At 31.1% G+C, this 14,517-nt stretch overlaps 3 protein-coding genes across 3 annotated transcripts; all 3 read left to right on the forward strand.

The window, feature by feature from the left end:
• Positions 1-1,789: 1,789 nt before the first annotated feature.
• LOC124825438 (nitric oxide synthase-interacting protein) lies at positions 1,790-2,679 on the forward strand. Its single transcript, XM_047298043.2, has one exon. The coding sequence runs from the start codon at positions 1,893-1,895 to the stop codon at positions 2,484-2,486; it is 594 nt and encodes a 197-aa protein (XP_047153999.1). The 5' UTR covers positions 1,790-1,892; the 3' UTR covers positions 2,487-2,679.
• A 3,956-nt stretch (positions 2,680-6,635) lies between these two features.
• LOC124825457 (hematological/neurological-like protein) lies at positions 6,636-9,683 on the forward strand. Its single transcript, XM_047298063.2, has 5 exons — positions 6,636-6,866; positions 6,980-7,053; positions 7,845-7,974; positions 8,110-8,424; positions 9,028-9,683. Exons 1-5 carry the CDS (start codon positions 6,747-6,749, stop codon positions 9,298-9,300), a joined length of 912 nt encoding a protein of 303 aa, XP_047154019.1. The 5' UTR covers positions 6,636-6,746; the 3' UTR covers positions 9,301-9,683.
• A 1,061-nt stretch (positions 9,684-10,744) lies between these two features.
• On the forward strand, positions 10,745-14,375 carry LOC124825453 (TLD-domain containing nucleolar protein). Its single transcript, XM_047298060.2, has 8 exons — positions 10,745-11,176; positions 11,379-11,896; positions 12,054-12,126; positions 12,511-12,591; positions 12,686-12,749; positions 13,184-13,271; positions 13,384-13,468; positions 14,063-14,375. Exons 1-8 carry the CDS (start codon positions 11,045-11,047, stop codon positions 14,144-14,146), a joined length of 1,125 nt encoding a protein of 374 aa, XP_047154016.2. The 5' UTR covers positions 10,745-11,044; the 3' UTR covers positions 14,147-14,375.
• Positions 14,376-14,517: the final 142 nt, after the last annotated feature.

The following is a 14,517-nucleotide window of genomic DNA, read 5'->3' on the forward strand; positions in this document are numbered from 1 at the left end:
TGCAAGGTCAATTACTATACGATTGAGATTAACAGTGGCGCACTTAGAATATTTAACTGATTTTTTTGCAACTGTTCATGTTTTCCAACTATACATTCTATTTGACATACATCGACAAGTAAACCAATCGCGACGCGAACATAGTGCTTGCATACTCATTCTCTGTAATGGAGATGCTACTTCATCGCTACAAGTTTACGACCCCTCCCCAATGCAATCGTATCCATTCTTTTGTCATTTAGCTATAAACTCTTAAATTCAATAGCCAATTTGTTCTATAAAAGTAAAAAATAAAAAATAACGTCTTTCCGAGTTGTCACTTGTGTGGACATATTAAAGGGGCATGAGTATCATATTAATTATATAACTTCGCATTAAGGAATAATTTTCAATTCATATTTATTTTGAGTTAATAAAGTATATGGTCCTACATATAAAAGTTGAGTACTGTGGAAGGGGAACTAGTTTATAACAATATCAAGAATTAAGGTTCAAATCTTTACTAGAAGAGAGCTACATTTGACCGTGTTTTAAACATTGTAAAGCTATCGCAAAAATAATTGTAGTAGATTTTACTATTAGAAAGGATAAAGTAATTGTAAAAATAATTTATTGATTCAGACCATTCACAGCTATTGCAATTTGAATTGTTTGAACTATAGTGACCTCGTTATAATGGAAATTTCAACGATATGGACCAGATTTTATTTTCTTATTTCCAGCTATTATTATCAACCTAAAAACATCCTTCCTATTTGGATAAATGCTTAAATATGTTTTTAATTTGGATCTATAAGAAAATTTATTTATTTTTTGTCACTCTTAAATTGAAAAATACAAATTTAATCCCTATAGTATATGGTACTCATTAACTATCTTTATATTAAATAAAAAGGTTAAATAGTCATTTTAAATTACATACTAGCCTTGGAATATAAATATTCACACATTATCTAAAAAAGCTCTGAAAATTCGTAAAACAAATATTATTTATTTATTTTAAATTTAGAATAATGATTGAAAGATTTAGAGGAATCAAAATAAAAAAAATGTATATTTTATTAAGACTAAAACAAAAATTCAAATATTTTATAAGAAAAAGGATTTCAAATTTAATAAAAAAATAAAATGTAAGAAAATCTATATTAAAATGAAAACTTATTATTTTCATTGAGATCAAAATCATATTTAAGCTGTGAATAAACTGGCACTGAACCAGGTGGCGCACATATAGCAGTAAACAATTAACAATGGAAGAAAATAAAATAACATTATAATAAAACAAAGTAAATATATCTCCGTACAATTTTCAACTAGTGGGAAAATTTTATAGTTTCAGAATTTCAGCTTGTTACATCAAATGAGTTAGATAAAGATCATGTTTATTGCTAATTGTTGAATGCTGCAACTCAGCAAGCATGTTTGAATCTCACTTTAGAACACTATCATAAAATTTTATTATAATTTTCCACTTTTGGGGAAAGACCTGCAATACCATGGCAACTGCATGGAAAGAGCCACACACATGGAAAATCTAGCCTTTCGAGATTCTGAAGGGTCTTTCTTTAATAAAAAAAATCTTCACCACAATCTTGAATGCTTGGTCTGAGATCTTAGTCGGCCTTATAATACTCATTTAAATCACAACTGAGATACATTAGCCAGTTATAAATTATATAATATTATATCTAAAAGTGTTTAAGGATAAGAGAAGAGTCCTGGAAAGCACTTCCAGCATTATTTTCCACAACATAAAATGCAGACACACACTTACACTATATATATATGTGTGTGTGTCTGTGCATATATACATTGAAAACTCAAACACAAACAAGCCTCTCTTGTACCCTTAGCTCTTACCCTCTTTTTTCTTGCTAAAGTTTTTGATCTTCATGGATCAGTTCCACAAAGTTTCTTCCTTCAGTTGTGAACTGAGAATAATACAAGCACAAAACGTTCAGTCCTTAAAGTCCACAAAAAACTTATTTGTTAGGGCTTATCTTCCTTCAGGGACCGACAAAAGAATTCAACTCAGCACCAAAAAAGTTTCCTCAAATATGAAACATGTTCCCTTTTGGAACGAGTCCTTCAGCCTAGATTGTTCGTGTCCCCAAGAGTTGTTGGAAAGCCTTAGGAAGGAAAGGGTTGTGTTGGAGCTGAGGCAAAGCAAGATCTGGGGGTCGCATGTGGTGGCAAAGGGTGATATTCCTTGGAAGGAAATTGTTGAATCACCCAAGATGGAGTTGAAGGAATGGGTGAAGATGGATTTGGTGAGTGGAAGTGATGAAGATGATGATGCTGATTTCAAGGCACCACAAGTACAAGTGGAGATTAAAGTAGTTGTGGAGAAGGAGAGTAATAAGAGAAAGAGGATGAACAAGAAATGGGATGAGTGTGGATGCAAACATGGCCATGATGTTTATGCATGCTGCAGTGCCGAAGATTATGATATATTTGCTTTGGGTGCAGTTTTGGAGGCTTTTTGACCTAGACAGAGAGGAAGATGGATGCTCCAACGTGAATTTTGTCTTTTTCATTTTCCACTATAATTCATTTTCTTAATGTTGTAATTGTACATAGGTGGTCCTAATGATTTGTTTTAATACTCCAAGAACTGTGTACTAATTAATTAATTAATTGATGTCTGGTTATGCTGAAGATTTTCCTGTATAATATATTGCCAACGATAAATATAAAATAAATAAAGGAAACTATATTGCTGAATAAACTAAAAATATAAACCAATTATTTTAAGTGATGGTTTTTTTTTCTCTGACTCTGTTCAATGTTTTGAACATATACCTTTATAATTTTGGATTAAGAGAGCTTTATTATATATTGTCTTAAAGAAATCACATGCAAAACTTTTAATTTTATTCATGCAAAAAAAAAATTAAATATTCCAAGAAAAAGAAAAAAGATAGCTATCTCCAAAAGAAATTATAATGAAGCATGTTTACTCTGTTTGAATTTCCATAGTGGACTTTGATATAAGAAATAATAAGGTAAAGAGAAACAATTAAAAAATATATTTTTACACATTAAATTTTGAATAGTTAACTTTTTTATTTATAAATTTTTACGTACAAATAACATATTCGTTCTTAATTTAAATTATATTATTTCTGCTCTTAGTTAATTACTATGTTCTTACAGTTAAATATTTAAATATAGTAAATAATTAGTGTTAATTAGGATCTTTCCAAATCAAACAGGAAAAACAAATATTACTTTTTTTCCTATTTATTTCAAAATATACGTGATAAACCTTAAAACCATCTTATTGGAATTATACGCAACTAAAATTAGCATGATCAATAGTAAAGTTATTTATTTAAACACTATTTAGAGCTCATATTTGAAACTTTCTTAGCTTTTTATATTATATTCTAATTTTTGGTCAATATAATATAGGATTTAGCTTATGTATAAACATAGACTTTTTAAAATTCAATAAATTTTGATAAAGTTCTTTCACTCCCTCTGAATCATAAATTTGGATGCTTTTTTTCTTACATTTTGGAATATTGTTTTTACGTAAAACAAAGAAAAATGATAAAAATTAGAGAGACTATTATATTATAATTTTATTTTAAAACGACATAAACAAAATAAAAACTCAAAGTCACCACAATAAAATTTATCGCTTTAGAAATAACTTTTGTTTGAAATAAAGTATAAATGGAAGTGAAAAATATAATAATGTTTAGCATTATCAGAAAAAGAAAAAGAAAATTAAGAATACATGAAGAAAATAGTTGTTAGGTACATTAATAGGTGAAGTGTCTCTGTATGAAAAGATAAAATGAGTATATACTGTTTTATTTTATTTGAACTTTATGGTTAAAATATAAAATGACAAGTATTGAAGCTCTATCATGATAAGAAGGAAAGAGCTAAGCTATCTTATTGATTTATACAGCACCACTTATGGTTGATGCAGAGGTTTAATATCACAATTAATACACTTTAGCAGCTTCCTACCATATGCCAAACACATCATAATCTTTAAAAATAAACATCTATAACCTTTCTTATACATTTTTTTTAATAAAAATAATGCTAGATATTATTATGAAGTGTGATATTTAAGATGGACTAACATTCAAAACTTCAACTAACATTTTCTTAAAATTAATTATAAAAAAAATAAAAATATGAAGATCAAATAAAAAACCGTAGGTTTTTTAAATAGTTAACGTTTTGAAAATTTGAAGGCCTAATGATATTTTTATATAGCAACATAAATAAATTAAGACGTTAAATAAACCTTTTTAATTCAAGTATAAGCTTGTATTAGTGTTTTCTTAATTATATATGTATTAAAATATATTTTTAATTCAAATCAACTTGGTGTATCAATCAATATATATTATAAAATACATTATTTATACTATTATTTATTAAGTTTTTATATGTATAAACTTAAGTTACCTGACTCAATTACTTATTAATTCTAAATTATTATAATTGATTATAGATAATATAGTTAGTGAATGCCATATTTGATTAGGATCAAATGCATATCTCGACTTAATAAATCAACATATATTTAGTCAAAAACAACTCTTACATCTGAAATTAACTTTATCATACATAAGAAAAAAATGTTGTTCGACCTTAAAAAAAAGAAAATGATTGTTAACTACATATGTTGGTCAACTATCCGCAACATGAAAAGATAAAGTGACATGCATTATTATACATGTTAATATCATCACATGAAGGAAACAACTAAGCTGCATCCTCTAGTTACATGCTACCACTAATTTCTTATATCATTAATTATCAATGTTGACAATGGATGACATCTACCTTCTCCACATCCATGCATCATACATTAACTTTTATTTTATATTTTCATGTGAACACCCAATTGATTTTTTATGTATTGTTGGAACAAAAGGAAAATAAACATAAAATGTACAAGAAAAGAAAATAATAAATAAAATAAAGATTGCTTAGTTTTACTATACTATTATTTTATATTTTTATTGTAACATTTGTAACAATGTTTGTGGCAACATATTTTGTAATAAATATACATGATTTTTTCTTTTCTTTTCTTCTATTCAATTTGTTACTTTTATTCCTTTTTTCTGTAATTTTGATATTGATAAATGAAATTTTGATACATATATTTTATTTATGATTGATAAGATAACGGTTTTTTAATAGATTTTTACTTTTTTCCAATAAACTACTCAATTAGTATTACAAAATATTTGTTCACACAACATTTCCGTTTTACCATCTTACTTCTTACAGCAATAATAACAAATAATAAAAATCTGTTGTTTAAATCTATTTATAATTATGACTTGTTTTTACACTTGTGAAGTTATTTATTTAACACTTATGTATTATTATTTATTAATTTTTTAACATAATGTTTATTTATTCTATTTTTTAACATAATGTTTATTTATTTTTAACATGTATTTTAAATTTTACTCAAGAATAAGTTTTTACAAAAATATTAAATGGAATTTAATTTTATATAGAATTTTCTAGATTATAAAAAATTAAAATAAAAAATAACTTTATAATTATAATTATTCGATTTATGTAATTACTTAATATTGAATTTTAATTTAATAACTAATTACATATTTATTTATCAACGTACAATTTTCAAGTAGCTGATAAACTAATTTTACTAAACGTTCTCAGTTTAACTTTTCATTAAATTAGTTTTTGAGCAATGAATTGCTTTTTCAACTACCTTTGAAAAATAGAATTTGTATGTCTCTCTTTTCACTCATTTTATTTTTTCTTTCTTTTCATCTAAGTAAAAGAAATTATGACCATGCTATTTATGTACAAGAATATTTTACCATAAAAAACATATTTTTAGGAGTAGGACGGATTTCTACCACTAATTCATATTTAAATGATATGAAATCACATTAAAATGCTACCTAACATGTAGATAGCAGTTGGATTATTGTATATATGATAACAAATTAAACATTAGGTTTTTTATTCTAAATTGAAATATTACAAGTAGCTTTTGTGTTAAATCCAAATTTTTTAATAAATTTTACTATTAAATTAAATAAATAAAAAAGTAGTATTTGTATAACTTTTTTTCTAACAATTTTATCCCAACAAATAGGGTGTGACTATCATTATTGACAACTTTAACTTATTAATTTAATTAATATTATAATTTCTACTACTTTATTATATGCAAAATTATAGTAATAGAATTAACTTAAATATATTTTAAGACAATGTTTAAGTTGTTTATCTTATTTTTGATACGTTATAATTTAAGTATTAGTCTGAAATATTATTTAATAAATTTAAAAAATTAATTTCATTAAATTAAAATAATTATCCTTTTATTTTTTAAATTTAGAAATTAAAAGTAAAATATATTAAAATTTAAAATAGAAATAATATTCAGTTTCAAATTAAGTTTAAAAATTAATAACATATTTAATTATTATAAGTAAACCAATTTTTTCTTCTGAGAGAACGTTGGAATACATTATACTGTCCATCAAAGGACACGTGTCAAGCTCAGGCATACGAGGAAGGAGCGAGTTTCACGGTAGTGTTTCAAACTCCAAAAACTTTCTCAAATCTTAAGATTAGTCCTCCTTTGTATTTAAATTTAAACACATTTTCTATTCATTTCATTTCAATTTCGATTCCAATTCAAATATCTGAGTAACGCATAGTGTATGTATCTCTCTCTCTGACTCACTTCGACACTCAGATTCACAACTAACGGAAGAATGCAGAGAGGCACTCCGGTCAGAAACCCACACAGCTCCACCTCCGATCTCCTCACTTGGTCTGAAACTCCTCCGCCGGAATCTCCCGCCACCGCCTCCTCTGCTGCTCGCTCACGCCAGGTCACTGTTTTCCACTCTCTCATCTCTCTTCTCTCTCTCCCTCTGTCTGTCTCTCTCTCTCTCTCTCTCTCTCTCTCGCACTCACATTCTCGTTCACTGCATTCACATCGCAGCCTTCGGATAGAATCAGCAAGGTTCTCCATGGCGACCAGGTCACCGACGAAGAAGCTCAGATGCTAACCAAGAGGTACAACACGACAACGTTCATTTCTTACTATCTGTTATGTTCACAACTCATATCAGATCTGCTAGTGCTTTTTTCGTTTTCTTCATTTCTTCGATCTGCTTTAAAACTTGTTTGTGCTGATCTGTTTGTTAATTCGTAATTATGGTAAACTCGTTAGTTTCTTCTGCGTTTTCTTATAGGTAATATCATTGCTTGAGAACACTGTGATGTTCAGTATCTCGCACGTTTTAATATACTTATTTAGTTATGGCTTTTAACCACTGCTCTGAAATGGAATGCTTCTTTTGTGTCGTAAGCCTGATTAGTTAACTGAGTAAATCCTATTAGTCATTCCGCTTTTTGTTGCAAGCCCATGTTTATTCGTGATTTGGTGCGTTGATTAGCAATTAATTAGGCTTTGTTTGGATAAATTTATTTATAGGAACAATGGTAAAATGTATTATAATTTATAGGAACAATGGTAAAATGTATTATAATTCTTTTCGTAAACTAAAATCAAAGCATGTCAGCTTTCTGGAGAATCTAGTCGAAAAAGCTTTTATAAAAGTTAAGTTTATAAGTTGATTTAAGCTCAACAACCTTTTTTTTTTTCTTGTCCTCGTAAGTGTTTATGAAAAAAAATTCAAATAGAATCCGAGTAGAAAGTGGTTTTCATATACATGTGTGCTGCAGTATATATTTTTTCAGGATCTACTGTTTATTTTACGTGTAATACATTCAAGGCTTTTTTGCTAATTAACTCTTTAAATATAATGCCTTGTTGAACATGTGTTTCCATTTGTCACTCTCAGCAAACCATGCTCAGGGTATAAAATGAAAGAAATGACTGGAAGCGGTATATTTGGTGCCAATGGAAAAGATTCTGCATCAGAAGCCAATTCTGCAGATTCCAATAACAGAACAAGCATACGCATATGTCAGGTATACTTACAGATAATTTACTTGTCTGGGGTTCAATGTGGCTGTATGAGTTTTCTAAAACATAAAATCAAACTCCATTCCGACCGCAATGTTCTTGCTTTGATTTGTTTTCTCTGTGATTGCATTGCATCTCAGCAAGCGATGAATGGAATTAGTCAGATATCATTCAGCACTGAAGAGAGCATTTCTCCCAAGAAGCCTACCTCAATCCCTGAGGTAGCGAAACAACGTGAACTGAGTGGGACAATGCAAAGTGATTCGGACTCGAAGAGTAAGAAGCAAACATCAAATGCCAAGACCAAGGAGCTCACTGGAAATGACATATTCGGCCCCCCTCCTGAAATTGTGCCGCGATCAGTGGCGGCTGCACGCACTATGGAATCCAAGGAAAGTAGAGACATGGGAGAGCCTCTTCCCAGAAATGTGCGAACATCAGTGAAAGTTTCCAATGTAAGTATCTTCTAGGCGAGAAATAGTCGCTATCTATCATTGTATACTAGATGATTGGCTAATGAACTGTGTTACTGCATAATTCCCTCTTTTAAGCTGGTTATCAACGTGGATTGATCTAAAGCTTCTGTGCTATTTGTAGGCCTGTGCCCTTCGTGGCGATGAATTTTGACCTTTGACAGTTCTCCAACATATAACTTATTACACTCTCCTAAAATGCAAAATTCAAATGTAGATCAATTATGGCCTTTTAGTTTGGGAAGAAATTTATTTAAGATATTATTCAAGGAATGTACCCGAGTTAAATATAATACAATCGCGGGTCTTGAGCTACGCAAATTATTTAGATGGGTTTATTAAAATTTTTCTTTTCCAAAATATGAGCCTGTAAAATTGATTTGAAGTTAAACAGTACATGCATCATTGAAAAAGGTTGACAGTTTGTCTCATTGTCTTTAAAGTTTTCCATGACAGTGTATTATTCACTATAGAATTCAATAATGGCAAAATCTTTCTTTTTTTCTGAAATAAGATCTAATATCCTAGTGCACGTGGTTATTGAGATCAACTTTTCATTTTAACTTCGGCTTTTTTAAATTGTAGCCTGCAGGTGGCCAAAGTAATATCTTGTTTGGAGAGGCACCTGTTGAGAAGACATCAAAGAAGATACATAACCAGAAGTTTGCGGAGCTGACAGGCAATAATATTTTCCAAGGAGATGTGCCTCCAGGTTCAGCAGAAAAGCCTCTTAGCAGGGCTAAGCTCAGAGAAATGACTGGCAGTGACATATTTGCTGATGGAAAGGCAGAAATCAAAGATCCTGTGCGAGGTGCTCGGAAACCCCCTGGTGGAGAGAGCAGCATAAGCTTGGTTTAAGTTATTTTAAGCTTCAAAACTATTAGCGATATAGTCTCTTGATACTTTTTTGTCTGACACTTTCTATTGGTTGAGATTTACGCGAGTCTTACTTATGCGGATCTCTTTAACAAGCTAGCAAGACTCACATGAATTTTTGCCAATAAAAGAAAGCAGATAAAAAGTATTAAATGTGTGTTGTTAGCATTTTACTTTTTAACTTATCCTTTTTGAGGTAGGCATTCTTAAAGTATGTCTGAACTCGCATGTTTTTCAGTAGAAGCGTCAGTGTGGTCGATTATCAGTGTTGTAGGTTCAACTGTCCATGAACATCGCAAAAACCTTACTTTACATTTGAACGATGAAAGAGGGAATCAGCCACACTTGGACGAGGTTTTAGTGTTCATTTGTCTTAAACTTGTTAGGAAAACATCACTTATGTCATGCTTTGTTGAGTAAAAGAAAGATATTCCATGCTGTTGTCCAACGTAGACTTGTGAGTGGAATAATCTTCCTAGCTGTATTTTTAAAATTGAATAATGGAAATGGATGGTTTGCATAATCTGATTAGGGATACGGGTGATTTAAAGAGTATGGTAGAAATGAAAGAAAAAAAATTCGAGAAAATTAGAGACAATAGATACAAATACTGTGTATCAAAGCTTTATACATACTCATTTGATGCACTGATAAGTTTTCGAATATCGTCTCATACAATGAAATTTTTAACAGAAAGTTCATTTACATTTAAATGCTATGAGTTACTTAAGATTTTATATCCAGTGAGTGAATAATCATTATTTGGTGGTTTATGAATAAATTTCATATAAATAAGTAATTGAATAATTTATGGTATGTATTTAAGTTCTTATATTCCTCTTGAAATCTTGTTAAAAATTCGTTCATACAAAACTTGAAGTCCTCATTGTATTGGGCAATCCGTTTTTTTTTTCACATTTAAGAGTTATTACCTACACTAATATCATTGTCCGTTGAATAAGAAATTTGTCTTATTCTTATAATGTCAACTTTCGTTATTGAATGATTCAAAATATCTTGGTAAACATTAAGTGAAATCTACAGAGGTTGTTTCTTTCTTTTTCAAAATCTCCTCTTCTACGAAACTTCGGAATCAGTAAATCATAAAATGGCTTATCACCTTCACCATGTATTAAACTTTGTTTTCATTTTCTCAAATATTAAATTAGGTATTTACTAAAAAATAATCTTATTTTCCCATGTGAAGATATTTTTAGGAAAAATATTAAAAAAGGAATCATGTTGACTAGTCAAGTTTAAAAAAGTTAAAAAAATAAAAATTCGGTCCTTAAACTAATTAACTGTCATTTTTAATCACAAAAATACAATTTAGAAGAAATTTATCCATCAAGGTTCAAATTTAACCCTTACTATACCAAAATGATTAAACTGTTACGTACGAATCCACTGGGGATCGAACGCAGAATCTCTGGTTCCGTAGACCAGCGCCTTTTCCTTTGGGTCATGGAGTCGTTTTGTTAAAGATTCCTCAAAAGTATTTAAATTATAGGTAAAAAAGTAACGATTTAGATTTGGTCATGGCGGCGTGATGACCAAGTTAAGCTGTATGGCTTTTGGGGTCAGCATCTGCATAGTTCGTTCGGTGACACGAAAATATGAAAACCAACAAATACACCACCTAGATCTTGTTCTCAAATGTGCCGTAGAAACAAGGACAAGATCCCATGTTTCTGAAAATACCAGGATTCGAGTTCCGTAAGTAAAAATGGGAAAAAGGCAATCTTTACGCAACAAAGCAACCCACTTTGTTTCTGTCCTTCTCAACCCCATCTCGGACCCCGACGCTCCCAAACCCTCCAAGCGCCCTCCACCCACTCCAACACCCACACCTCCTTCCGTAAGTTTTCTCTCTTTCTTCACCACTGTTGTCTTCATGTCTCGTCTCTCAGCACTATTTCTGTATTTACCTTATTAAGTTTTAATCTTTTCCTTAGGATTTCCTCTTATTTTGATTTATTTTTTCTCACTCCTTTTTTAAAGTAAGCTTCTTCGTGTTTGCTTCAAAGTAAAGTTTAGGTGTGCATTTTGTTTCGTCTCAGGGAGAAGTAGGTGGATCAGAGAATGATGAAGAGGTTAACCCTGGTTTAGCTGATGGGCCAGATACTTCATCCTTCACTGCGTTTCTCTATTCTTTTTTGTCTTCCTCTGACCCTGGAGATAATGCAAACTCGCACGCGCAGAGTGATGATCGCAAAGGTGCTGCACCTGATCACAACCCTTTACCAGACTCGTTGCTGAAGGAAAATGTTGGGAGGAAAAGTTTGTTTTCCAAAAGCAAGCAATCACTTGGCAGAGCCATTCGCAAAATTGGTGGATTTCGCTATCATGATCGCAGAGATAACCTTGAAATGAAATTGGACGACGGGAGTGGCTCTAAGGTTTCTGGTGTTGTTGAGATGAGGCGTATTGAACCTGTGCAAGAGTCTGTGACTGTGCCTTTGGATGATCTTCCTGAAATTTCTGAACCTTCGGTTCTCCTTTCGGATAGTATGAGGAATGTTCTGTATGTTTCTCTTCCACCGCTTATTCACGGAAGGAAATGGTTGTTGTTATACAGGTATGTAATACCAGTGCATCAAGGGTCATTGGCTGACACAAGATTTCGTGTATTCTGTTCTGAAGTTTTTGTTCCTGCTATAGATAAATTTATTACTGTTATTATTGTTATTATTTGGAGTACTGTCAATGTTGTAACTTCTATACATTGTTTGCAGCACTTGGAGGCATGGTATATCACTTTCCACTCTTTACCGGAGAAGCATGATTTGGCCTGGATTGAGTTTGCTGGTACAGCTTAGTTATTCATCAGCTGTGTTACTTTTAAGCATGTATTTATCTGTCTCTAATCTACATTAGAAAATTAGTAGAGGTCAAATGCTAAATGGTGCTTGAATATTATGTAAATAGTTTATATGCTGTAGTTAACAATAATAGCATGCAATAGCTTAAGGTGTCCAAATGTTGTCCCAGATTTACAAGATTAATGGTTAAACAATTTTATGTTGGCAAATTGTACTGCCACATCCTAGTAATTATCTTGCTATATGCATTATTCTTATAATCTGTACCGAGTTGAAATTGTTATATGCATTATTCTGTTCTTTAGTAATTTAGGAGAGCTACTTTTTTCCTATCAAGGATTAGTTCTTATTGTCATAAATTCCATTCTAGATTGTTGGAGATAAAAGAGGAGCAGTATTTGGCAGCATTGTTGAAGCACCTCTCAGATCATCTAGCAAGAAAAAATACCAGGTCATACCAAAAGTCATTTTATTTTATTGGTTATTTGATAGATTGACTGCAATTGTGCTACTTGTTTTATTGATTTGAAAAAGATTTTGTACAGGGAACAAACAATACATTTGTTTTCACAAATATCTCTGGTCACCCTGTCATATATCGCCCAACAGGTATCTACATGATATCCATTATTACCAGAGTCAATTCCCTTTGAGGGATGCTTGATTTTCTTTTCTTTTATTTATGCCATAATTTTGTCTGCTACGTTAACTGATTAACTTGCCAATGAGATTTTATTTTACACATGATACTTTCCTATTCATCTGATATCTATGAATCATTAAAAAATGATGAATTTTCTGGTATTAATAGTTGGCCAAGTAGAATATTGGAAAATTGAAGGAAGAAAATGTTATAACGGTGTAATTTTGTTTGTAAGATTTAGCACCTGCTAGAGGCTTTATTTGAGTTTTGCTGTGCAAAAGAAAAGTGAGGCTATACTGCTAAAGTTGCTCAGCAAATGACATGGTTGCATAGAGTGAATATCTGGTTTGCTGTGAAATTCTCTTCACATGCTTTACTGAATTGACCACAATATTTGCAGGAGTCAATCGCTATTTCACACTTTGCAACACTGACTATTTAGCAATTGGTGGAGGAGGTCATTTTGCACTTTATCTGGATGGTGATCTGTAAGAGCTCTGTACTTTTCATTGTACAATCTTTTCTGAATCTGTGCTAGCCTGCTTTCAGTCAAACATCATGAGCCTGAGTTTTGTTTTTATAATCTCTTCTTACTTGAAGATTGAATGGTTCAAGTTCAGTCTCAGAAACTTATGGGAATCCTTGCCTTGCAAATTCTGAAGATTTTGAAGTGAAGGAAGTAGAGGTGCACACAAAGTTCCCCCCTTTGCTTCTCATTGCACACACCCCCACCCCTACAACCTTTGTTTTATGCTAGCTACTTGTGAACCATTTAGGGTATTTCCACTGCAGAGGACATTCCCTAGGTCATAAGTTTAATACTTCAATCTTTAGGATCTCTCTGATGGATTATACTGACATGACATTAAATACTCTACATCACAAGAATAAAGAAACATTTATGTCTTAAGAACATTTATTTCTGCCAACAATTAAATAAAGGTCTTGTAAAGACTTTTATATCGAACTAAAAGTTGCAAGAAGGTTTCAAGAATGATATCACACAGTGGGATCCATAAAAAGTAAATTAAAACATTGTGAAATGACTGCTGAAACGATGATGACCTTATACGAACAAAATTTAGATGCAGTTCTATTTCGTATTGTTCTCTTGTCAGAATTGAAAATGTATTTTGGTAATTGTCTAATGAAATTCTGTATTAAAACATTATCGAGGTAAAAGTTAAATTGTAATTGGTTTAACTGCAAAGAGTGTACTTTTATCAAAGTTTACTTATTTGGAAATGGGAAAGTTAATTGGTCTGTGACATTCATGCAGTTATGGGGCTTTGTATATGCTTCAAAATATGAGGAAGTGCTAGCAATGAGCAGAACAGAAGCACCTGGGATCTGCCGATGGTGAATATTTACCTGGAATCTGGTCGAATCAAATGGTTTGCACTTGGCATTTCATTGAATGGTCACTTTCCCTCTGGCCTGTAGTGTTGTGAAGTGAGCAATGCGAAGTTCATATTACGATGTGATGGAGACATTTTATGTATCAACATATTTTCTGACTAAGCACTAACCTATATGTAAATATTACCAAACATGTATATATGGAGTTCCTACATGAAAAAAAAGTTTACCAATTTTGTTCAGAATATAAGATGGAGCAAATTTTCAAGTTTTTGTCTTTAAGCAGATGTCAAAAAGACGAGAAAGAACTCGATGATGTGGACCTTTTGTCCCATGTAAATGCCGAAGAAAAGATGATATTTTTATAGGTATATC

The sequence above is a fragment of the Vigna umbellata genome, chromosome 5 (assembly GCF_029865625.1).
Source record: "Vigna umbellata cultivar VRB3 chromosome 5, Vumbellata_1.0, whole genome shotgun sequence".
Lineage (NCBI taxonomy): Eukaryota > Viridiplantae > Streptophyta > Magnoliopsida > Fabales > Fabaceae > Vigna > Vigna umbellata.

Coding starts and splice junctions, on each gene's coding strand:
- LOC124825438 (XM_047298043.2), top strand. CDS start 1,893: ATGGATCAGTTCCACAAAGTTTCTTCCTTCAGTTGTGAACTGAGAATA.
- LOC124825453 (XM_047298060.2), top strand. CDS start 11,045: ATGGGAAAAAGGCAATCTTTACGCAACAAAGCAACCCACTTTGTTTCT. Junction 11,177..11,378: donor CAACACCCACACCTCCTTCC/GTAAGTTTTCTC, acceptor GTTTCGTCTCAG/GGAGAAGTAGGTGGATCAGA. Junction 12,750..13,183: donor TGTCATATATCGCCCAACAG/GTATCTACATGA, acceptor CAATATTTGCAG/GAGTCAATCGCTATTTCACA.
- LOC124825457 (XM_047298063.2), top strand. CDS start 6,747: ATGCAGAGAGGCACTCCGGTCAGAAACCCACACAGCTCCACCTCCGAT. Junction 6,867..6,979: donor CTGCTGCTCGCTCACGCCAG/GTCACTGTTTTC, acceptor TTCACATCGCAG/CCTTCGGATAGAATCAGCAA. Junction 7,975..8,109: donor CAAGCATACGCATATGTCAG/GTATACTTACAG, acceptor ATTGCATCTCAG/CAAGCGATGAATGGAATTAG.